Source organism: Lithobates pipiens, unplaced genomic scaffold, assembly GCF_037356315.1.
Source record: "Lithobates pipiens isolate NorthernLeopardFrog02 unplaced genomic scaffold, aLitPip1_a1.2 Scaffold_16, whole genome shotgun sequence".
Taxonomy (NCBI): domain Eukaryota; kingdom Metazoa; phylum Chordata; class Amphibia; order Anura; family Ranidae; genus Lithobates; species Lithobates pipiens.
This window is the reverse complement of record NW_027507748.1, coordinates 592,024,799-592,052,740: the sequence shown is the minus strand read 5'-3', so window position 1 is coordinate 592,052,740 and position 27,942 is coordinate 592,024,799. Positions and strand designations below refer to the sequence as shown.

Here is a 27,942-nt window from a genome sequence, read left to right as displayed (position 1 = left end):
AACAGCGGATACAAGATAAAAAAGCTTGGGCTGCGCATACTGTTAGATCATGGGATAGGTAAGTGGCTGTTTATTAAAAGTCAGCAGCTACAATTTTTGTAGCTGCTGACTTTTAATTCTCACACAGGAGCCTGGAGCTCCTCTTTAATATAAAATAATGATACTGAACTGAATCCCAATTGCTATCACTGTTTTATTCTGGGGCAGTCTTTTTCAACTTTTTTGACCTGGGGGAATCCTTCAAATATTGTCTATGTCCTGGGGAACCCCTGATAACAATAATTATACCTGTAGGCTATTGCACATTACTATGGTCAAAAAGGAGAACAAAAAAAAAAAAAGATTAAACAATGTAATTTAACTATCATATTTGACAATGGAAAATCATTTTTATATACCCTTTGTTTTATAACTCAACATTATTTTCAGTAAAAATCTTAAAATGAAATGAATAATAGTAACAGAAAAAAACTACAAACAGTAACAAATGTGGTGTTCCCTAACAGTAGTTGGTGAAAAAAGTGCGTCCTTTCATTGATGGTCAATGTAAAATTATCCTTTTTACAATGGTGGTCAGTATAAATGGGAAATCAATTCCAAATTGCTGAAAGCTTTTTGAACCCCTAGCAACTAGGTTGTTCTAGAGCTGATCGTTAGTCCAATTTGGTGCAGCTGGTAGGTTAAACTGCATCTACCAGGGAATGCACTAAAGTGTGTCAGTGGAAGTTTTTTTCAATAGATTTTAATGGGACAATGGTAAAAATCGGCTTAGCAGACATGCATAATATGTGTTTTCTGTCTAAATTAGGGTGATATAAAGAGGAAATTAGCTGAGCTTGTCTATTCGTCCATTTTTATACTCCCAGTGCTCAAAATTAGAATAGTAAATCAACAACTACTGTAAATGTTCTGTGGGAAATGTAATTTCAGCTAGTGTTAGTCTTTATAATTACAGCAGATGTCAGAACATAACTGTTTATTGAAGCATTTTAAAGCATACAATGTCACAAATATATACAACAAGCATTATATTTATACTACACTAATAAGCAAGCCAGCACCCCTAATTCATATATAGACATAATATGAAAAGGAGATTTCTACATTTCTATGTAGGCTTTTATGCCATGCATCGATTGAGCATCTTCATCATATCTCTGTATATAGGTCTTCACTTTAGCAGTGATGTCCATGGCTGGAGTGATGCTTGCTTATGGGGACATGGCTTCTGGAGCTGAACCCTCCCTTATGATGATGATGGTGGTGTTGGTGGTGGTGGCCACTAGATTCATGAGACTTTCCTGATGAATGGTGTTTTCCTCCAGTGCTGGAGTGCAGGACAGCTGTAACAAATGGATAGGTTATGTCAATATGCTAAGCTTTGCCATTCCAGGCAATATGTAAATACATGTTCAGTCAAAGTAGTTCAGTAGTAGTGAAGAGAAGTAATGAAGTGCACTATTATGAATCCAGCAAGTCTACTAAAATTTTCTTCAAGGGCAAGTATACTTTAATCAAAGATAAATTAACCCACCCTCCCTAGTCCTCTTGTCTCTATATTTTAGAATATAAAGATAGGTGTAGTTAGTTTGGATTATATTTGCCTGAAATTAGAAACTGCACATCATGATCTGTGCACAGTATTATTACTCCCCAAAACATTAACACATAATAGTTTAGAGTATAGTATCTGTGGTAAGAATAACTAATAGAAATGATAAATTATTCATTATGTAAATAAACTATATTCAAAATATTTCCACACTAAATTAATACTGTATGTGAATTTACACATAGGTTTTTATTATATATGGAACACATTGTTTTACTTACAAATGTTTACATGTCCCTCTGCACCTATCCTAAAAAAGAGAAAAATTAACAGAACTTTATCATGAATTCCATTTTGTAAGTTTTTTTTTCTTACAGCTATCAACATTAACTGGTAAATAACAAATGAACAGGTTATCAGGCAGAAACTCAGATAACAAGCGATTGGGCTCCAAGTTTGACAATGACTTGCTAAGTTATTGCTAGACTTACCAGGCTTTACAAGTTTGCTGCACAATTGCAGCAAGTCTGCATTGCATGACTTCAGATCAACTTTCTTTGCAAACATTCTGCAAGTCTGCTGCAAGTTCTGGTTCAGTTATGTTGTGCAATAGTCATCCCACCACAGGGGTCACTGTGGGTGAATTTTCATGCTGTAGACTTGCAGAGTTCTTGCTATAGACTCACCACTGCAACTTCACTCTTGCTAGAGACTTGCTCTGCAAGTGTACAACTCGCCAACGAAAAATGTGCAGCAAGTTAACAGATTTACAAATCAACACTGCCACAAATTTGTGGCAAGTTATATTTGCTATCTGGGTTGAGAACAAAAATGTATTTCTTACATATAAAGAAAATGCAGATTCCTTGGTTCTGACCTTTACATACAGTACCTGTCCATTTGAATATTGCTGCTCAATTGTGACAGATTAGTAAAAATATTTCTGTCTGTAGGAATCTACAACTATTGCAGACCCCCAGTCTAATAATACTCTTGATGTCCATACTGAAATTTACACTCTGGCTCTGCCACACAGCACAGTCATCCTGGTGACCTGACTTTTTTCTGATGCAGCTAAATAACACAGCTAGGCCACCTCCCTACCCCAAGCCTGGCAATGGATATTAAAAGAGCAGCAGAAGACTGATGAAGTAATATCTTTGTTTTATCTTCCAGTTAGCACGTTCCTTGCCTGACATGTGAAATATATACCTGTGCTCTTCTCCTTCCAGCATTTTCTTATAAGTGGCAATTTCAATATCCAGAGCCAGTTTAACATTCATCAGTTCCTGGTATTCTCTTAGTTGGTGAGCCATGTCCTGTTTGGCATTCTGTAGGGCAGCCTCCAATTCAGACAATTTTTGCTTGGCATCCCTGACAGCAGCTTCACCACTTTCCTCAGCTTCCCTGATGGCAGCTTCAAGTGCAGCACGCTAGAAAGTATTAAATAACATGCATTCTTTTATTAATCTGGTAAATTGAGTATCACCTGCTTTGTTTTATTTGAGTTCAATAAGCTTGACAAAATATACATGAGCAAAAAGGATCTCAATGAAACAAGTGCTGAAAATGTTCTATTTATAGCAACAAAAAAATCTATAAATTACATATTACAAAGAATTTTTTTTTTCATATATTCAATATAAAAATGTAAAATGGGAAGTAAAAAATATTTCTGGTAAGTCTAAATGGAAATCTGGAAAAAGATAACATTAAACATTCATCTAAACAAGCGCTATGAAACTGTTAAAAACCCTAAATCAGAGGTGCTAACAATATTGTAAAGTTGGACATAAAATAATAAAAAAGACTATGGATTCATACCTGGGATTTGGCACATTCAATTTCACCTTTAAGCTTCTGAATTGTTCGATTGAGATCCGCAATCTCATTTTGGCTGTTCTGCAGATCGTTTCCATTTCTTCCAGCTGCCATTCGCAGGTCTTCAAACTGTAGATAATAAAAAAATTGAAAATTCTGAATATTTGTGGAAACCAAATGTTTTAAGGTGGGATGTGGGACTTTAAATGAGGCAATTGACTTGTGGAGGTAGAGTGGTTGGTAAACATTATTTATTTGTAACAATAATATAAAACAGATAAAAAAAGTATTTTCATATATCTGCACATACACATGCCAAAAAACGTCCTTTGACGCCGCAATACAGGGACATCCTTGGTCTGTCTCACACCGGAGACGGGGTTGGCGGGGCTCCACTTTAGCGCTTGCGCCAGTGGTGGATTTCACTGCTAACCCTGATTCTCATTCGACGTTGTGCATGACGTTGGTCGGGGATCAGCCCCATACCTGGATTACATTAGCAGGTGAGCTTGATTGCCTTACCTATGTGTGTGACACGATGGAGGCAACACACACACAGCCCATTCACTGGATACACATACACGTAAGGTAGGCACAATTTTTTCTTTTTCTTTTTTCAGACCTTTTTTCTTCCCTTTTTTGAACACATTTAATACACCCATGTACCATTGTGTATGTATATTTATATACACATAACATTTATTAGAACATACACATATCATTATATATATATATATATATATATATATATATATATATATATATATATATATATATATATATATATTTATTTATTTATTTATTTATTTATTTTCACTTATACTTATGTTTTTTCACTTTTCACATTTTCTCCACCTTTTATATTTTTCTCACATATGTTTTTCACATTTTGTTACATACATTTTTTTCTAGAACACCATACTTGCAATCCTTCCCACACATGTGGAATGTGTTGTGTCAGTCAAGCATGCCATGTAGGTATTTTCCTGGCTGGGATGTGGTCCCTTGCCTCAGCTCCGGAACAGACAACCATTTGGGGTTCCATCTTCCTCGCTGCCAGCCAAGTACAGTGTTATAGCTGAACTGTGAGTATATATTTCTTTCTCCCCATGGGGTAGGACATATTAATTAATATTACATATCCATTTGTAATTACAGTTTACTCCTGTACCCAACTCCTGATGAATGGCAAATAGCGTTGAGTTTTCATGGGGTGCTCAGTCAAGCCTGGTTTACTATCTATTCACTGGCCCATATATATCTTTTATAGATTTAAAATTCATTGAGTAGTTTGTAACAACTCATGTGTATGTGCATCTATCTTATAGCAGCTCTGTTGCATATGGGTTACCAATAGACATGTGCACACTGAAATATTTTGTTTCAGAATTTCGTTTTCATCCGAAAAATACATTTATTTAGTTACTCCCAAAATTCATTTTTATTTATTTCATTTTTCGTTAAAAATTTCATTCGTCAGAAAATCCAAATTAATTAAGATTGAATCTGTCATTGAAGGCTTATGGTGTCTGTCGAATGTTCAAAGAAGATTCGAAGGAGCAGCTAAACTCTATGACTCCGTATAGTTTAGCTGCTCCGTTGAATCTTCTTAGAACTTTTGACAGACACCATAAGCCAAAGATTCAACGTTTGTATGTTTTCCACTGCTTTGTTGAATCTTTGTCGTTCATGTTGAATGTATATAGTTCAAACAGAAAATGGACTGGTGATAGTGATCACTGATCAGACAGGTAACAAGATAGGGTATATAAAATCTATATATAGAATCTCAATCTATAATATAGAATCTATAATAATAAATCCCCCCCCACAACACGGGCAGCCTCTGAGGCTATCACAACACTACCAACACTAGTATCACTATCAAGTTCACAACACTAACACAATAGCAGCAGATTATTATGAAAAAGTTAAGTTGAACTATAGCTTGCTTCACTATTGTTCTGCTGCTGTGCTTATGCTGAATTGCTAAATAATTCAGGTTTTCTGACAAACGGACCAGCTAAGATTGACTGTCTTCTGAAATTATTCAGTGTGTGTTTCTCTCTGCTAGCAATCGTAAGTGAAAGTAAGTTGGCTGTACGTGTGTACTTAGTTCTAGCTATTTTGCTGCTCCTCCTCTTTGGTTACAATCAGCCAATAACATTCATCATCATCATTATTTTTTATTTTACTTCCCCCACCCAATTCCAGCAGTGATCGTTTCTCTCTATGTGGAATCTTTTCTCTCTATGTAGAATAATCCTGGACTAATAGAGTTAAGGTTAGGCAGATTCGACCACAGGTTTGATAGACCCAGATTGTTGTTGTCAGCGTCATGTCGAATCTCCTATCTATATCGAACTGTTGTCACAATGAAAATGAAAATAAAGCATTTGTTTATGTTGGATCTTTTGTTTTTTGGACTCTGCACTTTCGTTATCGTTTGTTAAAATGATAGCGAAAATACCGTAAATTCAGACGAAATTCATCCGAATGCACATGTCTAGTTACCAATGCCTGTTAATAGGAAATAACTTGTAATATACTCTATCATTACCTACTATCTCTTATGTGCTGGCAAGTTGACATATGCATCTATTACGTGTGAAGATATATGAAAATACTTTTTTTATTTGTTTTATATTTTTGTTACAAATAAATAATGTTTACCAACCATTCTACCTCCACAAGTCAATTGCCTCATTTAAAGTCCCACATACCCCTTTTTGGTTACATATTCGTACTCGGGATGGAGGTACATATAATGTGCCTCATTTAAAGTCCCAAACTCCCCCACTTTATGATTTACCAAATGTTTTACATCCATTTGTTATTCCATGCATTATTTTATTTGAAGGCTCATATCTCATAGAAAAATTGAATATGTTTAATATATTAAGATATAAAACTACTATTTTAAAATTAATTATCATAAGTAAAAGATATTGCCAGAAAAATAACTAACACATATGTTTAAATGATATCTAGCTCCCACCTCCCAAAAGAAAATAATATATTTTAGATTACCAGGACTTTGATGTGGTGGCTGCATTCAATTTCCTTTTTATGCTAAAAACATTTTCAGCAAATAAAGAATATATGTGCTGATCTTGCCAGAAATGCAGTGTCTTGGTTACTTCTAGTGAGTTGAACTGAGGACTCAAACAATGTTGTCTTCCTTCTGTAAACTACGAATCCCATCCACTAACATGTCATGTAAATAGATGGAGAGGAAAACATATTTGAAGTCATAGCATGGCTCCCTCCATAGATACAGTAGAGTGAGGGGAAAGAATTGTGTTTTTGTAGTATTTCCAAGTGAAAAAAAAAAGGAAAAAAGGCCAAAATGAAAACAAATGCAGGTACCACATTGAAGGAGCTATAAAATGCATTATAATGCATTTTTTTTTTTTGGTAGGGAAGAGATGCTCTTAAATGCATTTTAACTTTGGGCAGAACTATGCATAGCATATTATGTAATTTCTAAGGAAAAGGGTTGGCTGAAATCAAAATGTAAAATTATGATCTATTATATAGATGGCCTCAAGCTAACCAGTTGACAGCACACTAATGGTGTTTTAACACTGGGTACCCGTACTGGCAGCATTAGCCTCACTAAATTAATATATTGTTTTAAAATAAATCATGGCAGAATATCAGCTGTGGTGAACATATATTGCTTTCCTCTCAATCACTTATTCAAACTATTTAGCTATTCATAGCTGCTTATATCTATTCTGAATTACAATGCATGATGACATCCGTTGCCTTGTAGCTCCAATTATAACACACTCACCCTGGATTGGTACATGGCTTCAGCCTCTGCTCTGCTTCTGTTAGCAATCTCTTCATATTGAGCTCTGACATCGGCGATGATACCATTGATGTCTAGGTCTCGGCTGTTGTCCATGGACACAAGAACTGAAGTGTCGGAAATCTGAGCTTGGAGTTGATTGATTTCCTGAAAATGTAGAAAATATGTACAGCAACTACAGTATAGCAGTATAAATTAAATTTAGAAATGCACTTTTGACCCAAAAGAAGCATTATTTACCGCATCATACAGGGTCCTAAGGAAGCTGATCTCATTGCTCAGGGAGTCGGCCCTGGCCTGAAGCTCAGCTTTGTTCATGAAAGCAGCATCAACATCCTAAAGTTAGAAATACAGAGTTATTCATGTTATTAGTGTTGCTTTAACAGACAATACAGAAAGTTGTGACTAATTTTAAAATGTGTACCCTCTTCAGAGAAACAAATTCATTCTCGGCGCCTGTTCTTCTGTTGACTTCATCTTCATATCTGTAAAAAGACAAGTTTTTTTTCCCTCATATGTTCATTACATGCTAAACAATCTGTATATTATTAACTGTTTTATCCATTTTTTGTAATATTTGTATTGCTAATCTTTATGCCTTAAACCCATGTTTAGTTGTTTTTAACATTCTAAACCATTTTATTCACCAGTACCAGTTTAGCAGATGATCAAAGCTCGCCACAGCGCCTAGAGGCGATTCAGTTCGCATTGTGCGCTATGTAAGTATTTCATTCATTCATTCATTCAGTACCAATTTAAAATGGTGTGAGTAGAGTGACTATTTGTCCCAGTGCTATTTTGAAATGGGACAATTGAAATGGGAATCCGTAGCTCCTATGCGCCCCAGCAGGGGTTTTGACGGAAACCCCTGCTGGGGCACACAGGAGCTACTGATTTCCATTTCAAAACAGCATAAGGGTCACGGTGCACTGCAGAAACGAATGCAAACATTATGGGGTTGTTTTACTAAAGGCATACCTCCCAATCGTCCCGGATTCTGCTGAATTTTCCAGTGATTTGCGGTAAGTCCCGGGGTCCCACGTATCTGGGCTGGAGTCCCGGCTCCCAGTGCCGGATCAAGTTCTGACACTGGGCTCCACTCAGTGGGAGTGTCCTCACTGCAGCCAGCCCCTTCCCCAGTGTCCTGGTAACCAATTACAGCAGTGGGTGCGCACTGTGGAGAAAAGTACCTTTGTGCAGAGAAGCTCTCCCTCCCAGATCCCCCCCCCCCCCAACTCCTGGCTTAAAGTTTTTCCTGTAAGTAAGGTAAGAGCGGGGTCGGGACAAATGGTAGACAGTTTCCCTGGAGGCAGTGGTATTGCTGTAGCGGGTGCAGCCGATCACTCCGACTTGTTCTATTGCGGCCACACTGTGACAGGGGCACAGCTGTGGGCTGCATGTTCTACAGAGCCTGCTTCTCCCTCTGTCAGGACTGGGGAGGCTGTGAGTATATTATGGGGAGTGAGGCAGAGTGAGCTCTCTGTGATGCCACCCTCTCAACTTCTCCGGTCAACACTCACCGAGATCAAAGAGACACAGAGCGGGCTGTATGTGCATTCTTCTTCAGCAGCCTTCTATCAGCATCGGGGGTGGAGATTAATAAAGAAGCTGCAGGACCGAACAATTTGTAGAGGGGGACACTGATTTGCAGGCAATCAGTGTGCAGTAACCTCTAGCAACCGAATGGTGAGTGGTAATGTGCCAGTAATCTCTAGTAACTGAATAGTGAGTGGTAATATGCAATGACCTCTAGTAATTGAATGGTGAGCGGTAATGTGCAGTAACCTCTAGTAACCAAATGGTGAGTGGTAATGTGTAGTAACCTGTAGCACACAATCACTGATCGGTAATCTGTAGTAACCTCTAGTAATGTGTAATAACCTCTAGCAACCAATCAATGAGCAGCAATCAGTGAGCAGTGACCTCTAGCAATCAAAATGGTGAGCTGTAATGTGTAGTAACCCCTAACACATCTCTTGGTGCACAGATCAGCGTGCCAGCACCAACAGCATAATTTCAAGAAACCGCTTGGGGTGCACACCTTGACCATGCACTGCCAGCCCGAAACCAGCCTGCCCAGCGTCTGCTATATGGGGGCAAAAATATTCGGATTTCTTTTCAGAGAGCATTTGACAGGTGATAAAGAGGTGTTGTATCGACTCTTCACCACTTGATTTAACCCCTTCAACCCCACATTAGCATGCTGCAACCGTGTAGTTGTGGGGTACTTGCAGAACAGTGGCATTCACTTGAACTGGTGACGTTCAACAGAGGGTATAATTAATGCCACAACTGTGAAGCAAAACATTGTGGATACAGTATATATACACTCGCAGGTGCTGCCTCTGTAGCGAAAGGGGATAGTAGTAGAGGCACACAGGGGATGCCAGATTATACCTTCCCAGCCCGCATAATTTAAGCACACCCACATTTTACCATGGCACACTACGCTTGCTACAGGTCAATCTCCTCCTAAATGTCCCTCATTCTCAACTTCAAAAGTTGGGAGATATGCTAAAGGCAAAAAGACTGTGTACTTTGCAAAGTGCAGATTTACTCTGCAAGTGCAATTGCTCTGGAGTTTAGTAAAAGAACGGAAGCTCTACAAATCATTGGGTGCCCTTTGTATAGTGAATCCTTACCTCATTTACTAAGCACTGGGGCAACTGTCCATTTGAATTTAGTAAATCAACTCCTATGCTTCTGTTTAGTATTTATATCGGAAGTTTCGTATGTTTAGTATTGTTTAGTATTTATATCGGAAGTGTAATGTTGATTGGATGATTGGGATGATCATCATTGCTAATGTAAGTGAATACAATGTCATCTTAATTTATAATATGGTGGAAAATATGAAAAAGTCACCATTGTAATCATTTGTGCCCACGTCAGCAAGATTTAATCTTACTGTAACATTGCGCAAATTATTTCCAAAAAACGTTTTTTTCCCCTGCATGCATTGTAGCATTGAAAAAGAATAAAGATTTCCTAAATTGTATATGTTCACTTTGAGTTTTACAATATTGCTACATAACCTGAAAGTTGCACTCAGCAGACTTGAATTAGTATAGTTTGTGGTAAATATCTGGGGTTTCTCAGATTCTGTAGATGTTGTGTTAGGAAAAATTATAGGAAATGCATTTTTCTCATTTTTTTTTACTATTTATTATCAATACATTTCCAAGAAAGAAAAATTATATATATATATATATATATAAAACACACTGGCACCTGTGACAGTTACCACCAGAGGCATGCCTTAAATGTAGCATACACTGGATGTGTTTTATTTAAGAATTTTTTATTAAGGATTTAATAACATAAAGAACATTGTTAAAGAACAAGCTTTATTTTGAGAAGCAGTTTAATTGTGAGCTTAGCTCTGCTTTAAGAACTAGATGCTAGGACTTAAGGACTAATACTAGAGTTTCCATATTGGCAGTCTGAGCCTGGCCCAAAAACATGGAGAGGGTAAAGTTTAACCACTACATGCAGGGTACCCCGTACATTTATGCATTAATGTGTAATAGTATTGGTACCTTCTCCTTAGTTCTACTACAGTGCCCTCCATGCTGTTCCTCTCTGCATCCAGGGGAGCTCTCTCACATTCTAGATTCTCCAGTTGTCTCCTGAGGTTGCCAATAAAAGCCTCAAACAGAGGTTCAATCTGAAATCTGGCTGTCTTCTGCTCTTGTAGAAAAGACCATTTGGTCTCCAGCATCTTGTTCTGCTGTTCCAAAAATCTTACCTGTATTAGGAGTATAAAATAATTGCTTATGGGTATAGAAATGGGATAACATGCAATAATATACTGTACATGCTTTCACTTGAACCTAAGCCAGATTGGCAAAAGCATTTTATTATAATATTTCCCATGTTCTTTGACTGGGACAGTATAATTTTGTAAAGAGTATGTACATCTATTTTTCCATTAATAAAACAGTTCATTCGAATTATAAAAAATAAATAAATTGCGAAAATTAAATAAAGTCCATATACACAACCAAATAGAATCATATGAATGTGAAAATAGAAAGTTCACACTTAATATGATAAAGTGAAAGTTTCCATATAAGTGTCCATCATCCATCACCAAAAGCATCCATGTAAATCTACCACCAGCTGTAGAATCAGCTTTCCAGCTTCAGTGGACCCCTTGTTACAGAGGGTCAGAAAAGGCCTATGGCTTATAACCCAGCCGGGGCTTTTCTCCACGTCTCCAGGTCACTCCACTCTCCTGATGATGTTCAATAGATATGGAAGAGGTTGGACACCAGAAACAAACCAAAAGCTCCACATAGAGTAAAACATCTCTGGGTTTATTGTAAAAGTTCTCATTCACAACAATGAATGGATAAAATAGCCTGAAGTTTGGTGTGTCAGCCGGCACACAACCAAACAACCTCTTTTGTGTCCCTATGGATGGGTTGTTTGTTTTGCAGCCTTTGGTTTCTTTCCGGGGTCCAACCTCTACCATATCTATTGAACATCATTGAGTTAGTGGAGTGACCTGAAGACGCGGAGAAAGGCTTCGGCTGGGTTATAAACCATAGGCATTTTTTGACCCCCTGTGACAAATGGTCCACTGGAGCTGGTAAGCAGTTTCTAAAGCTGGTGGTGGATTCACTTGGATGCTTTTGGTGATGGATGATGGACACTGATATGGAAACATTCACTTCATCATATTAAGTGTGGACTTTCTATTTTCACATTCATATGATTCTATTTGGTTGTTTACATGGACTTTATTTAAACAGCTTGATTTTATTTATTTTTATACTTTTTAGTTTGCGATTGTGTTGCACATAAAATTGCTGCTTATTTTTGTTTGTAGGGATAGATATTATTTAGTGTAGTTTTAACTTTTTTTTTACAAGTTCACTAGAATTACCTGCATATCACTCATATGGAAATTGGTTCATTTAGGAGGCTGAAGAGTATCTTTTCATACTTTCATTTAAAGTCAATGAGGCTGATTTACTAAAGGAGTTAAACATCTTCACTAAAAAAATTGTGTGGATATTTCCTTCAATTATTCAATAACGTGAAAAGCAAATTCCTGTTATTTATAAATATACAATCATGTGCAGGTGCTTTAAATGTATTTGGATAATTGAGGTGAATATTAACAACTTAAGGACCTGGAGGGATTTGCCCCCTTAATGACCAGGCCATTTTTTGCAATATGGCACTGTGTTGCTTTAACTGACAATCATGCAACGTTGTACCCAAACAAAATTTGTGTCCTTTTTTTCCCACAAATAGAGCTATCTTTTGGTGGTATCTGATCACTAGAGATGGGCGAACGGTATGGCCCGAGCATAAGTTTAGGCCAAACTTTGGCTATTCAGATGTTCTGCGAAAACCAAACAATATGCGTGTTCAGGGCAAATTCAAAAGCCGCCGGAACACTGTTAAAGTCTAGGAGACACTAACATGAAAAATCAAAAGTGCTAATTTTAAGGACTTATATGTATTCCTGTAAAGTGGCACATTTTTCTCATGTTTATAGCAGTACCACAGCAAAATGACATTTCTAAATGAAAATTTGTCATTTAAAACTGATCATGGCAGTAATGAATTGTCAGGTCTCGGCAATAAAGATAAAACTCACTGAAAAAAGAGCATGGGATCCCCCCCTCCCAGTCCATTACCAGGCCCTTTGTGTCTGGAATGAATATTAAGCGAAACCCGAACCAAAATTTTAAAAAAAAGTGTGGGGGTCCCCCTAAAATCCATACCAGGCCTTTCGGGTTTGATATGGAAATTTAGGGAAACCCTGCACCAAATGTAAAAAAATGACATAAGGGTCCCCCAAAATCCATACCAGACCCTTATCTGAGCACACAACCTGGCAGGCTGCAGGAAAAGAGGGGGACGAGAGAGCTCCCCCCTCCTGAACTGTACCAGGCCACATGCGCTCAACATGGGGTGGGTTCTTTGGGGTAGCCCCCCAAAGCACCTTGTCCCCATGTTGATGGGGACAAGGGCCTCATGCCCACAATGCTTGCCCGATGGTCGCGGGGGTCCGCGGGAGGGGGGCTTATCAGAATCTGGAAGCCCCCTTTAACAAGGGGACCCCCAGATCCCGGCTTCCTCCCGGTGTGAAATGGTAACGGGTACAACTATCCCTACCATCTAACAAAAGAAGTGTCAACATTTTTAAAACAACAAAAATCTTGGGCTTATTAAATAAATAAAAAAATAAAAACGTCCCACGATAACCATTCATCTTCTTCTATCATGCCTCCCGGACAGAAAAAAATCCACGACCGACCTGCCTCCATGGGAGGCTCACGCCATCTGATGCATCTTCGCTTGTGACAGCTCTTATATAACTGAGGGAGGGGCCACCCGGTGATGTAAACGGGTAACCCCGTCCCCTCTCTGATGCCACGGGGACTTGCCCCTGGCTTCCCCATGGCGTCAGAGGGGGCGGGGCAAACCGGTTACATAAATGGGTGACCCCACCCTCCTCTGACACCGGGTGGCCCCGCCCTCAGTTATATAAAAGCTGTCACAATTGAAGACGCGTCAGACGGTGGGAGCCTCCCCTGGAGGCAGGTCAGTCACGGATTTTCTTTTTCTTTTTTGGTCTGGGCGGCATGATAGAAGAAGATGAATGGACATCGTGGGACATTTTTATCTTTAAAAATAATCATAATAATAATAATATAAATGATAATATAAAAAAAAAAAATATAAATAATAATAATTTTCTAATAAAGGACTTGTCCCAAGCTGTGTTTTGGTATGGATTTTAGGGGGACCCTGACGCAATAAATAAAAAAATAAAAACTAGGTACGGGGTTCCCCTTAATATTCATACCAGACCCAAAAGGCCTGGTAATGGACTGGGGGGATCCCATACTCTTTTTTTCAATGAGTTTTATCCATATTGCCGAGACCCGACAATTCATTACAGCCGCAATCAGATTTAAATGACAATTTTTCCTTTAGAAATTTCATTTTGCTGTGGTACTGTTCTAAACACGGGAAAAATGTGCCACTTTACAGGCATACAATAGACACCCCCATGCATTATATTTAAAGGAATATTACATTTTTTGTTTGCTTTATTTAAAAAAATCAAAGCTCCCAAAAAACTGTTGTTTAAAAAAAAATAATGCATTGATACATGTCCCCTGGGGCAGGAAGGAGGCCCCCAAACACATTTTATGACAATAACTTGCATATAAGCTTTTAAAATGAGCACTTTTGATTATTAATGTTCATGTCCCATAGACTTTAATGGTGTTCATGTGCTCTGCCAAATTTTTTGCCTGTTCGCATATTCTGCTGCAAACTGAACAGGAGGGTGTTCGGCTCATCACTACTGATCACCTCTGCGGTTTTTATTTTTTGCGCTATAAACAAAAAAAGAGTGACAATTTTGAAAAAATAACAATATTTTTTACTTTTTGCTATAATTAATATCCCAAAAAAAAAGTCTTCATCAGTTTAGGTCAATATGTATTCTTCTTCATATTGTTGGTAAAAAAAATTCAATAAGCTTACATTAATTGGTTTGCATAAAAGTTATCACATGTACAATATAGTGGATAGATTTATGGCATTTTAATTACTTATATATTTTTTACTAGTAGTGGTAGTGATCTGCAATTTTTACCGGAGCTGCGACATTACGGCAGACAAATCAGACACGTTTTTGGGACCAGTGACATTTATACAGCGATCAGAGCTAAAAATAGCCACTGATTACTGTAAAAATGTCATTGGTAGGGAATGGGGTTAACACTAGGGCGCGATCAAGGGTTAAGTTCTCCCTAGGGAGGTGTATATAACTGTGGGGGGAAGTGTACTGACTGAAGGAGGAGAGAGATTGCTGTTCCTGATCACTAGGAACAGCAGATCTCTCCCTACTCCCCTGTCAGAATGGGGATCTGTTTTACATACACAGATCACGGAAAATCACAACTCTGGCTCTGTCATTGCGCGTACGCCCCCTATATCGCTCTTACAGTGGCCGATGCACACCTACAGTGATTCGTGCAGCTGTGCCAGCCTGCCGCATTATAATGACGGCGGCTGATTGGCAAGCGGCTAATCACAACTTTTCTATTACAGTTCTCTAAACCTTTAGTAAATCAGCCCTATTGAATGTATATTCACTATATTAAGGGCAGTATATTTCCATGGACATCCTGTGTATGGCATTTTAAGTAAAGTATATACTGGGAAATAATGTTAAGTAATTTTCAGATCATTGTGGGGACAATCATACATGATAACATCAAACGGCACTGGTTGTACATGCTAAATAAATTGCACATTTAGGGACACAACTTTAGGACTTTAACCACTTGATTACTGGGCACTTAAACACCCTTCCTGCCCAGACCAATTTTCAGCTTTCGGTGCTCTCACACTTTGAATGACAATTACTCAGTCATGCAACACTGTACCCAAATGAATTTTTTGTCCTTTTTTCCCACAAATAGAGATTTCTTTTGGTGGTATTTTATCACCTCTGAGGTTTTTATTGTTTGCGCTATAAATGAAAAAAGACCGAAAATTTTGAAAAAAAACACATATTTCTTTGTTTCTGTGACAGAATTATGCAAATTATTAATTTTTCTTCATAAATTTTGGCCACAATTTATACTGCTACATATCTTTGGTAAAAATAACCCAAATTAGTGGATATTATTTGGTCTTTGTGAAAGTTAGAGAGTCTACAAGCTGTGGTGCGAATCGCACAAAATCGATCACATCTGATGTACTGGTGGCCGATCTCGCTTCTTGTGACCCGAACAAGTCAGGAAAGTACAAATACCCCCCAAATGACCCCTTTTTGGAAAGTAGACATTCCAAGGTATTTAGTAAGAGGCATAGTGAGCTTTTTGATGTTGTCATTTTTTTCCCACAATTCTTTGCAAAATTAAGATTTTTCATTTTTTTTTCTCCACAAAATTGTCATTGTAATAGGTTATTTCTCTCACATGGCATGTGTATACGACAAATGACACCCCCAAAATTTTTTGCTACTCCTCCTGAGTATTACAATACCACATGTGTGGGACTTTTTCACAGCCTGGCCACATAGAGAGGCCCAACATGCAGGTAGTGCCATCATGTGTTCTAGGAACATAAATTACACATCTAACTTGTTGACTATTTATTACACTTTTGAAGCACCAGGACAATGACACTGATGACAGATGGCACTGATACGTGGCAATGATGACACTTATACGTGGCATTGATGACACGTGGCACTGATGACAGATGGCACTAATATGTGGCACTGATGACAGATGGCACTAATATGTGGCACTGATGACACGTGGCACTTATGACACGTGGCACTAATACGTGGCACTGAAGACACGTGGCACTAATACGTGGCACTGATGACAAATGGCACTAATACGTGGCACTAATATGTGCCACCGATGACAGATGGCACTAATACATGGCACTGATGACGCGTGACACTGATGACAGATGGCACTGATAAGTGGCTTTGATGACACGTGACACTGACAACAGATGGCACGTGACACTGACAGGTGGCACTGATGACAAATGGCACTGATACATGGCACTGATGACAGTTGGCACTAATACGTGGCACTGATGACAGATGGCACTATGTGGCACTGATGACACATGGCACTGATGACAGATGGCACTTATACATGGCACTGATGACAGATGGCACTGGGGACAAATGGCACTGACAACAGGTGGCACTGACAACAGGTGGCACTGGGGGCAGGTAGCACTGGGGTGAATGGCACTGGGGGCAGGTAGCACTGGGGTGGATGGCACTGGGGCGGATGGCACTGGGGCAGGATGGCACTGCTGGGGGAGGATGGATGGCACTGCTGGGGGAGGATGGATGGCACTGCTGGGGGAGGATGGCACTTTTTTTTTAACTTTTTTTTATTTTTATTAAAACAAAGCTGCAGCCGTTCATCTGTCCCCTCTCACACTCTGTCTGTGTGAGGAGGGAGAGCGGCGCTGAGAGATGATCTCATATGTTTACATATGAGATCATCTCCCATTGGACACCCCGATCGCGCTGTAAACGGCCGCTGTGATTGGGCGTTTACAGCGACCTGTGTTTGCCTGTCCCCGGGGGACACCACGAACACAGAACACAGAACTTATGCAATGCGCGCCCGTGGCGGCGCGCATTGCGGAAGTAAACATTAGGACGTCCAGGGACGGCCTCCCGGACGAACGCGCCTGCTCTATGGCCGTCATTCGGCTATAGGGCGGGCGCGAGGTGGTTAATCAAACACAACATAACACCTCCACCTTGATGTGCCTTTATTTTTTACCTTATAAATATTGTCGGCCACTTAATCATATTTACTTTGTATGTATCTTTTCCTTTCATTATAAATGAACTTGACAATTCTCACCTTGTCAATAAAGGAGGCAAATTGATTATTCAGGCCCTTAATTTGGTTCTTTTCTTCTGTTCTAACTCTTTGGATGTTTGTGTCAATTTCCAGATTAAGAGGAGCCAGAAGACCCTGGTTTACAGTAACTGATGTGATCCCTCCAGAACCAGACATTCCTTTAAATCCATGACCATGTCCAATAATACCAAATCCGGATCCATGTGCCTGTCCACTTTTTCCTACATGGAAACTTCCCACTGAAATCTTATGTCCCTTTAACCCAACAGAATGGTCACTCTTGCTGCTGAAACAATGCTGGGTCTGGTGAACATTTTTAGAAGAGTGTGATAAGAAGCTGTGTGACCTGGAAGGTTTGGGCAAACAAACAGAACCGGAACTGAAGTGCTTGTGTCCAGATGAGGCCAGGATGGAGTGGTGAGACATGATGGATCTCCTCTTAGAGATGATATACAGAGAATCCAAGGTGCTGTCTACTCTCCAGAGCAATGTTCAATGTTCTGACACTTTCTAGGCTCCATTTATACTAAACTGGGTGTAGTTAATAATATTGACATTGTTATGACTTCCTATGATTTTAGCTTGATGATAATAGTTTATCCGTTTGTCACAGAAAATAAAACAGTAACCCACCTATATTTTCAAAGCTGTGACACTTTTACTAGTGGCTAATAATATAATAAAACAATGTTATATTAGTATAAGCAATATGAGCTGATGTTATTACAAGAAACAATTACCATATCTTGTATATGTTTCAGTAATGCCTTACAAGTTGGTTCTACTTGGAATGGCCCAATATTTAAAAAGATAATCAAGATATTGAATTTCAGGGATTTCACTGAATTCATGTTAAGATTATGTGACGCGCTAGTGATACAGTCAAATCGTTCTCCTCCCTGCAAGCCCAATCACAACTATCAAATAATGAATACTTTCGCTATCTCCAAATTTCGCACTTTGTACAGCAGACTATTCGCTTGACCAGGGATACGAACACATACACGTTATTTGAAAAATTATGCAATACTGATCCACATGCCCCGGGACAGATATCACAACTGTACACACACTTCACCTCCCAGCCGTCAACTCTCCCGACATATGCGCAGTGTTGGTCCAGGGATTTGAACTTAAATCTGGATGAAAACGACTGGTCTGATATATGGCTACACACTAGACTTTCCTCACTAAATATTGTGGCCCTAGAGGCGAGCTACAAAGTTCTCATGCGTTGGTACTTAGTGCCGGATAGAATTGCAAAGTTTTTACCCTCATATTCTCCAAACTGTTTCCGTGGCTGTGACGAGAGGGGCACGCACTTGCATATTTGGTGGACTTGTCCAGTGGCCCAATGCTTCTGGACTGAAATATTTCTGATTTTATCCACTCTGTTCGCCAGACCGCTAGATCCTGACCCAGCATTGGCCCTACTCAATTTTTACCCCGATTCTTTCACCAGGGCCCAGATGCGCCTTGCTCTGCAGATCACCACCGCAGCTAAACAAACAATAGCTAAAGCTTGGAAGACCTCCACCCTGCGTCTGCCTGAAGTTAAGAATAGAGTTACGCAGGCAATGATACATAGCAAAATTGAAGCCACTGTTCAAGATACTGTCCCTAGACATACTAAAATTTGGCAACCATGGGTTGACCATTACTTACCCCCACATTTTGACCATCGGCTACTAGTACCATAAGACCCAGCCCCCCCCGATCAACAACTTGTTCCTGACCTTTGGTAGTCGTATGGGAACCGGCCGGCCAACCGACCCACCTTTCTGACCTCTCTCTCCTTATTCCCTATACAATCCCATCCCACCATCTCTCTTCCCCTTTCTCACTTTACTTTTCTCATTTCCCCCCCCTTCTTTTCTCTCTTTTTTCCTCTTTCTTCTTTCCTTCTTCTACTCTTTTTGCCTTGTACCTTAATTTCCGTTCTATTGATGTACCCAATTGTGATAAAAGTTCACCCTAGTGGTGACCTTGGGTATAACTAGTTATGGTTTGAATGTTTTGTATTTACTTGCTAACACGGACGTAGATGTTTTGCACTCTTTTTTCCGTCAACATCCTGGCCTGTGCATGAGATGTATACGTTTTCTATATACTCTAATGGCCAAATCGTGTAAATGTTCGATCCCAAGAAGTTATTTATTACATTGCTTTTATGTTGCTCCTATTGCAATTTGATGCGGACTTAGGTACCATCTGTTGTTATTTTTCTTGATGTTGTACAAGACGAACTGCAGATTTCTATGCGTTGTATGTATCTTATGCTAATAAAATTTTTTGAAAGAAGATTATGTGACGCACCCTGTAGGGACTACTGATGAACTTCCCAGATAGCAAGGATAACTTGCCACAGATTTGTGACAATTGTGAGAAAATTGTGATCTATCTTCTAAGAAAAAAAATTGTGATTCTCATTTTAGCCGGAATCGTGCAGCTCTAGTACAAGTAGACAAAAAACAATACTAAAATGGTACAATAAAAATATGAATTTTTATCTTTCCTATGGGATTGGATCAGGAACTGGCCTGTTAAAAATAAGAGCAAAATCAATTATTATATATAGTAGCACCAAAATAAAGGATTTTATTCTATAGACAACTCAAAGTGGATGTAAACTCTATTCATAAAATTTGAGCTGGGCACATATCTAGTGTTTTCTTATCTCTATTCAAAGCACTATGTCCTGTAGCTTTCTCCTGCTCCATTCTTATTTTTTCAGCATGATCACTTCTGACAAGTTCTCCGACAAGATAAAACCAACCGAACTTTTGTGTTGTGGAGGATGCTATAAATAGATTAGAAGAAAGCTGAACTATTCAACGATCAACTCTGAAAGTCTCTACCTTTGTGGAGGGGGGGTGTGTCCAATCAGCTATCTTGGCTATATGGCCAGACTTCACTGCAGTGCTGAACAGGAAGAGAAAATCTCCCAACACAATGTGAATATTCTAAAGAATAAAGCAAGCTGGAGACAGCAGATATACAGTGGTGTGAAAAAGTGTTTGCCCCCTTCCTCATTTCCTGTTCCTTTGCATGTTTGTCACACTTAAGTGTTTCGGAACATCAAACCAATTTAAACAATAGTCAAGGACAACACAAGTAAACACAAAATGCAATTTGTAAATGAAGGTGTTTATTATTAAAGGTGAAAAAAAAATCCAAACCATCATGGCCCTGTGTGAAAAAGTGATTGCCCCCTTGTTAAAACATACTATAACTGTGGTTGTCCACACCTGAGTTCAATTTCTCTAGCCACACCCAGGCCTGATTATTGCCACACCTGTTCACAATCAAGGCATCACTTAAATAGGAGCTGCTTGACACAGTAAGGTCCACCAGAAAATCCTTAAAAGCTACACATCATGCCGAGACCCAAAGAAATTCAGGAACAATTGAGAAAGAAAGTAATTGAGATCTATCAGTCTGGAAAGGGTTATAAAGCCATTTCCAAAGCTTTGGGAATCCAGCGAACCACAGTGAGAGCCATTATCCACAAATGGCGAAGACATGGAACAGTGGTGAACCTTCCCAGGAGTGGCCGGCCGCCCAAAATTACCCCAAGAGCGCAGCGACGACTCATCCAAGAGGTCACAAAAGACCCCACAACAACGTCCAAGGAACTGCAGGCCTCACTTGCCTCAGTTAAGGTCAGCGTTCATGCCTCCACCATCAGGAAAAGACTGGGCAAAAATGGCCTGCATGGCAGAGTTCCAAGGAGAAAACCACTGCTGAGCAAAAAGAACATCAAAGCTCGTCTCAATTTCTCCACAACACATCTTGATGATCCCCAAGACTTTTGGGACAACATTCTGTGGACCGATGAGACAAAAGTGGAACTCTTTGGAAGGTGTGTGTCCAAGTATATCTGGCGTAGAAGGAACACTGCATTTCATAAAAAAGAACATTATACCAACAGTAAAATATGGTGGTGGTAGTGTGATGGTCTGGGGCTGTTTTGCTGCTTCAGGACCTGGAAGACTTGCCGTGATAAAAGGAACTATGAATTCTGCTGTCTACCAAGAGATCCTGAAGGAGAATGTCCGACCATCTGTTCGTGTACTCAAGCTGAAACGAACTTGGGTTCTGCAGCAGGACAATGATCCTAAACACACCAGCAAGTCCACCACCGAATGGCTGAAGAAAAACAAAATGAAGACTTTGGAGTGGCCTAGCCAAAGTCCTGACCTGAATCCTATTGAGATGTTGTGGTATGACCTTAAAAAGGCCGTTCATGCTCGAAAACCCTCTAATGTAACTGAATTAGGACAATTCTGCAAAGATGAGTGGGCCAAAATTCCTCCAGGACGCTGTAAAAGCCTCATTGCACGTTATCGCAAACGCTTGGTTGCAGTTGTTGCTGCTAAGGGTGGCCCAACCAGTTATTAGGTTTAGGGGGCAATCACTTTTTCACACAGGGCCATGATGGTTTGGATTTTTTTTCACCTTTAATAATAAACACCTTCATTTACAAATTGCATTTTGTGTTTACTTGTGTTGTCCTTGACTATTGTTTAAATTGGTTTTATGTTCCGAAACACTTAAGTGTGACAAACATGCAAAGGAACAGGAAATGAGGAAGGGGGCAAACACTTTTTCACACCACTGTACATGTAAAACGTATGTAGGGAGATTTGTTTCATTTCTGTATATCATCTAAAGGTTATTCACTTCACTGGGTATATGTGAGGGTTTACATCCACTTTAACTGCAGCTGGTTACTGGTAATTGGGACATGGTACTTCTTAATCGCATGGTCATGTGATGCTGTACCTAAATAAAATTTATGTCCTTTTTCCTTTCCCACAAATAGAGCTTTCTTTTGGTATTTTATTATCTCTGTGATTTTTATTTATTGCGCTATAAATGAAAAAATCCCGGAAATTTTGAATAAAAAAAAAAACAATATTTGTTACTTTCTGCTATAACACATACCCAATAAAAAAAATAAAAAAATCAAATTTCTTCATTAATTTAGCCCAATATGTATTCTGCTACATATTTTTGGGTATTCATGGAATTTTTATGTATTTATTTATTTTTTACTAGTAATGGCGGCAATCTCCGACGATTTTGGCAGACAAATTGGACACTAAGTGACACTTTTGGCACTTTTTTGGGGACCAGTGACACTAATACCATGATCAGTGCTAAACATATGGACTGTCACTGTACCATTGACACTGGCTGGGAAGAGGTTTACCTCAGGAGTAAGCAAAGGGTTAAATGTGTGTTTAAATGTGCTTACTCACTGGGGGAGGTGCTTGTACTATCGGAAGTCAGAGATCCATGTCCCTGCATGCAGAAACACAGGATCACTACCTTCTATACTGGCAGAACGGCAGACTACCTGCTTCTGTCCAAAACGATCGGCGGGTCCCAGTGGACAGAGTATGCCAGACCTGCTGAGTCCAATCACAGTGGGATCGGGTCATCAGTGGCTGGCATGCCCCCCCAGACCCGGAAGTGCAAGATCACATACAGGTACGTGATACTGCACAGGAGAGCTGTCGTATATGTACAGTATATGGTTAGCAAGCATTAAACAAGGTAAGAGGGGTTGGGATCCTCATAATATCCAATATGAAGTCGCAAAACTCAGTTGGTTCATGCTCTGCTCTCCACTTAGAGATTCAAGGCGAATTTAGCATTTTGTGTTTGGAAGTCGGTTTTCTTTGCTTTTCTGACTTCTAAGAGAGTTATGTGCTGCAGGATCGCTCATTCTGAAGCTTTCACAGTACTGTGGCCCTCTCCATGCTCAGGTCCAAAGAGGGTATCTAGGAGTGAAAGACACAGCTTGGACAATGATGGCTATAGGTATTAGAGAGAAAAAGAAGAGTGGGGGGGGGGGGGGGTGAGTAATGTGATCACACTGATCCACAGATGACACAAACACATGCAGCACCCTCTAGTGTGTGCTACTATAAGTGTAGTGCAGGTAAAAGCATTTGTCTGGTTCTGGGAAAAACCTGAGTCACTAAATCTGGGTCAGGGTTATAAGAGGCCAGGGCTGGATGACTCCTCCTGGAATCTCTCTGGTGCCTCCCCCTGTTTCTAGAATATTGGAGAATGTTCTGGAACTAGTAGGTTAGGAGGAGCTGTCTTAAATATTTATGGGGCCTCAGCCAATCACTGGGAGTAAGCCTGACAGGGGACTGGGAAACATGGGCCATGCCAGCAGGGAAGTTGGGTAGAATATGGAGAAGCAGAAGCTGTCTGTGGCTCTTGAGGAACCCCTACTGGGGATTGGAGGTAGGGGGGAATTTACCTCGGGCTGGAGCTTGCAAGGCTGGTCTGGAAGGATCCAACCACAGGAGGCAGTTGGAGGGATTCCAGCTGGAGAGGCAGCAGAGAGAGCAAGGAGGGAGTGCAAGGACAGTGAAGGGGAGAGACTGCCAGCTGTAACAGTGCTCTCTTGAAGACAGCGGTGTGCCAAGTCTTCATCCAACCTTGTCCTGAGAAGTATCCTTGTGTGTGTGTGTCAGGCAGGCAGAACTGGAGCAGAGAGTCAGTCAGGAGGAGGAGGCTAGTGGCAGCCAGGTGGGCTAGCATTCTACAAGCAAGTGGAACTGGGATCAGTGGACCCAGGGAAGCAGAAGGAGATGTGGTGTGCTGTTCATTTCATTTGTGCTAATTTCACAAAGAGACTGAGAGCTCCTGCCTGTAATTGGCCTTTGCTGAACTAATGATATACTGTTAGTTCACTCAGGAATGAGCCAGCAGAAGCTGTACATAGATGAACCAAGTGTGTACAGGAGGAAGTGAGAAGAGGAATCTGTAAATAGGGAGGAAGTATCCAAGTTATCATCCCATAATAAAACAACAACAACAAGCCAAAGACTGATTTTCTGTGTCCGGGTGAAAGAAGCAAATGCGGGGTGACTGGTTGTACAGCAGTGAAGAGTCCTTTCACTTGCAGACCCTGCGGGGGTTGTGCTACATACATATGATTGGCCTCACTGTTTTCAAATTGAGGGACAGCAGGTGCATAAATACAGAGATTGCAGATAATATTCAGCCAGGAATTATACAGAAGAAGTCAACAGAATGTAAGAATTAAATGGTAGACTTTACACGCAATGTAGGAGGCAAATCTAGCCATTTATAGACCAAGCACAATAGAGGAACCAGTACTGGGGGAACACTCCGCTCATCTCTCTGCTTCAGACTAGGTTCACACTCACAGAGGGAATGAATTTGTGCGAGTTCACCTGAAGTCACACAATTTCATTCCCACATGTCAGTCCTGCCTTCAGGGGGCAATTTCAGATACATCTGTGTGGGTTGATGCACAGATGTCAATGGAAATCGCACCCCGAAGTCGCAAAAAGTAGTACACAAACTACATTTGGAAATCAGTGCGGCACCGCAAATGTGGTGCAACGCCGATTCAGATGGTGCCATTGCCAGCAATTGCCTCTGATTTGGCATGCGATTTGACATGTCAAATCGAATGCCAAATCACTCCAATGTGAAACTCTGTCAGGGATAGAAGGCATGCCTAGACCAGAAAGGTAACAAGTAACCTGAGATATCTGTAGAGTGAGGTGAGCCCGGTAAAGATGATGACAAAAGTATTCACCTTTTCCTATTTCCCATGAAAGAGATCTCTTTGTATACAGCACAATGTATGGATCTGTCTATATACAGCACTATGTCTGGATCTCTATATTCAATACAATGCATTGATCTGCATATTACAGTAAAATGTATGAACCTTTCAATATACAGTACAATGCATGGCTCTCTATATACAGTACAATGCATGGATCTCAGTGTATACAGTGCAATTCATTGATCTGTATATACAGCACAATGCATAGATCACTATATACAGTACAATGTATAGTTCTCTCTATATACACAGCACTATGCATGATTCTTTATGTACAATACAATGCATTGATCTGCATATTACAGTAAAATGCATGAAGCTTTCTATATACAACACAATACATGGATCTCTGTATAAAGTATCGTTTAAGAATTTCTCTATATAAGATACAGTGCATGAATAGGGTTGCCACTTCATCCCTTTAAAACCAAAGACATTAATTACACAGGTTCTGTGGCTGATTAAGATGGTAATTGATAATATCTGCTTTAAAATAGCCTCAGAACAGAACCTGTGTAATTAATATATGCTCAGGTTTAAAGGGGTGAGATGTCAACTTTATGCATGAATCTCTGTATACAGTATAGTGAATGGCTCTCTCTACAACAAAGTTCACATATACACAAAGCTTCTGCAAAATCTCATCATATAAACAAGCAAAATTGACATTCCAAATTTTGCTACATCAATGTGATATTAGGATTAGTCACTGCTTGATTTCTACCTCTCTGAACTCCATATCAGATCTCATGGATACCACTCACCTCTCTCTACAACACTTCCAAAGAACGTTACGCTACATAACTGAAACAGAACCTGCAGTAGACTTGCAGAATGTTTGCAAAGAAAGTTGACGTGGAGTCATGCAACGCAGACTTCCTGCTTTGCAACAAGCTTGTGAAGCCTGGCAAGTCTAGCAATAGCATAGCAAGTAATTTTCAAACTTGCAGCCCAATTACTTACTATCTGGGTTGGATCCTCCACTCTTTCAAAAGCACCCAAAAACAGAGAAGAGTCTGTGACTTTGTTTTTATTATTTATTTGGGGGTTAAAAACTTGGATAGGGATGGGAGGTTATGGGATGTCCACTTGACTTCAGAAAACTTTCAGCAAAACTTCAGGGACATCTTCCTATATACAGTATATATACAGTCTCCTTTACTTTTGTCCTGCATAACTCTTGCTTGCTCCAGTTGAATCACTTTTTCTGATAGGCTTAGTCAGATTAGCAATAACCCTTTACAGGCAGGAACTCGTAGTCCCTTTTTGCGCAGCACAGTGTAGTGAAACAGCTTGTAACTCTTCCTCTGTGGTCACTGATCCCAGCACCACCTCTTCAGGCACTGCCAACCCACCTGGTTTACACTCCACATCAGTCCACCTGACTGACTCTTTACCAGCCCATCCGACTGACTCTCAGGAGATCTCTCAGGGAAGGATGAAGACTTAAGCGCACCACTGTCTTCAGGGAGACTGGCTACACATGGCAGTCTCCCCCCTTGTTAGTCCCCAACAGTGATGACTACTCACTCTGTCCTCTCTTGCTCCGGTGCCTCCAGGGAAGCCTCCTCCTGTGTGATTTAGTAGGATTCTTCCAATACCGAGCCCTGGTCAAGGGAGGGAACCCCCCCCCCCCAGACTAGGGGGCACCCCTCATGGCCATCAACAAACTCCACAACACTGTATCTCCATCTTCCACCAGAATGCCCCTGCTGGCCTGGCCCATGTTTATTTATGGAGTGGTCCCAGCCCTCTGCCAGCCTACCTCTGAGGTAACTAGCATCCCAGCTAAGTTTTTCTTAGAAGCTATGCATTGTGTATAAGCATGTGTTTCATGTTTATTTATATTATGCATTGTCTCATTACTTGCCCTGCTGCTTACATGCAGTATCGCTGTAGCTACACACTTGACCACTAGGGGGGCCCTTCCATTAAACGGGAATCTATGCAGATGTAATATATGGCCACCCAAGCTGCCAGCTGCGCATCTGTCTTCCCCCTCTGTTTTTCTCTGTGGGGGGGTGGAGTGGACGGTGTGTAGCTCATGGCTACTATGGTAACGCTGTGATGCAGCGTTCCTCATTGTGCATGCGTAGAATAGGGGGATGAGCGCTGCGGACGTCTATCCTGTCTGATGCGCACGCATCTTCCGACACATGCGCAGTATTTTTCTGGCTGGTCCAAGTTGACGTCAGACGTGCGCTGACATCACTCGGACGGGGCGCATAAATACAGCGTGCTGGAATCCACAGTCCACAGGCTTCCTGCGGTGTGGCGATGTCCAGCACACGTTTTCTGACTATATAAGGATTTTCGGGATCAGTGCTTTTCAATACATAAAAGATCTTTGAGGTATGTTACATGTTCAAGAGTCAGCAATTTTTGATTGGACTATAATGTCTTCATAATCACCTGCCAAGTTTTTTAGTGTTCAGTTTTAGGCTGCAAGATTACCTTTAGCTCCTTAATTTCCAGCAAGCTATATCAGTTTGATTCAGCTGAAGTATATCAACTAGGGATGAGCTTCGTGTTTGAGTCGAACATACATTCGACTCGAACATCGGCTGTTCGCCCGTTCAGCGAATTCCAAACGTTGTGGGCCGTTCGTGCCAAATTCGTGTGGCGCTCACGGCCCACAATGCACTGCGCCATCGCAGTGCATTGCTGGCTCATCATTTGCCAAGCATGCACTGTGACCCAGCATGCTTGGCCAATCACAGCACCGGCAGCG

At 40.4% G+C, this 27,942-nt stretch overlaps 1 protein-coding gene across 1 annotated transcript; it reads right to left on the bottom strand.

Moving 5' to 3' along the window:
• Positions 1–961: 961 nt before the first annotated feature.
• LOC143983833 (keratin, type II cytoskeletal cochleal-like) lies at positions 962–18,060 on the bottom strand. The gene is made up of 9 exons (XM_077483930.1): positions 17,585–18,060; positions 10,730–10,938; positions 7,615–7,675; positions 7,431–7,526; positions 7,173–7,337; positions 3,377–3,502; positions 2,765–2,985; positions 1,834–1,862; positions 962–1,343 (listed from the first exon to the last, which is right to left on the bottom strand). Exons 1-9 carry the CDS (start codon positions 18,008–18,010, stop codon positions 1,177–1,179), a joined length of 1,500 nt encoding a protein of 499 aa, XP_077340056.1. The 5' UTR covers positions 18,011–18,060; the 3' UTR covers positions 962–1,176.
• Between the last annotated feature and the right edge of the window lie 9,882 nt (positions 18,061–27,942).

Bases quoted from the DNA above. Each gene is read 5' to 3' on its own strand.
- LOC143983833 (XM_077483930.1), bottom strand. From the start codon at position 18,010: ATGTCTCACCACTCCATCCTGGCCTCATCTGGACACAAGCACTTCAGT. The intron at 1,863-2,764 runs GTATATATTTCA...TCTCTTTTTTAG, and splicing joins CTGGAAGGAGAAGAGCACAG to GATAGGTGCAGAGGGACATG. The intron at 1,344-1,833 runs GTAAGTAAAACA...CATTTGTTACAG, and splicing joins AGAGGGACATGTAAACATTT to CTGTCCTGCACTCCAGCACT.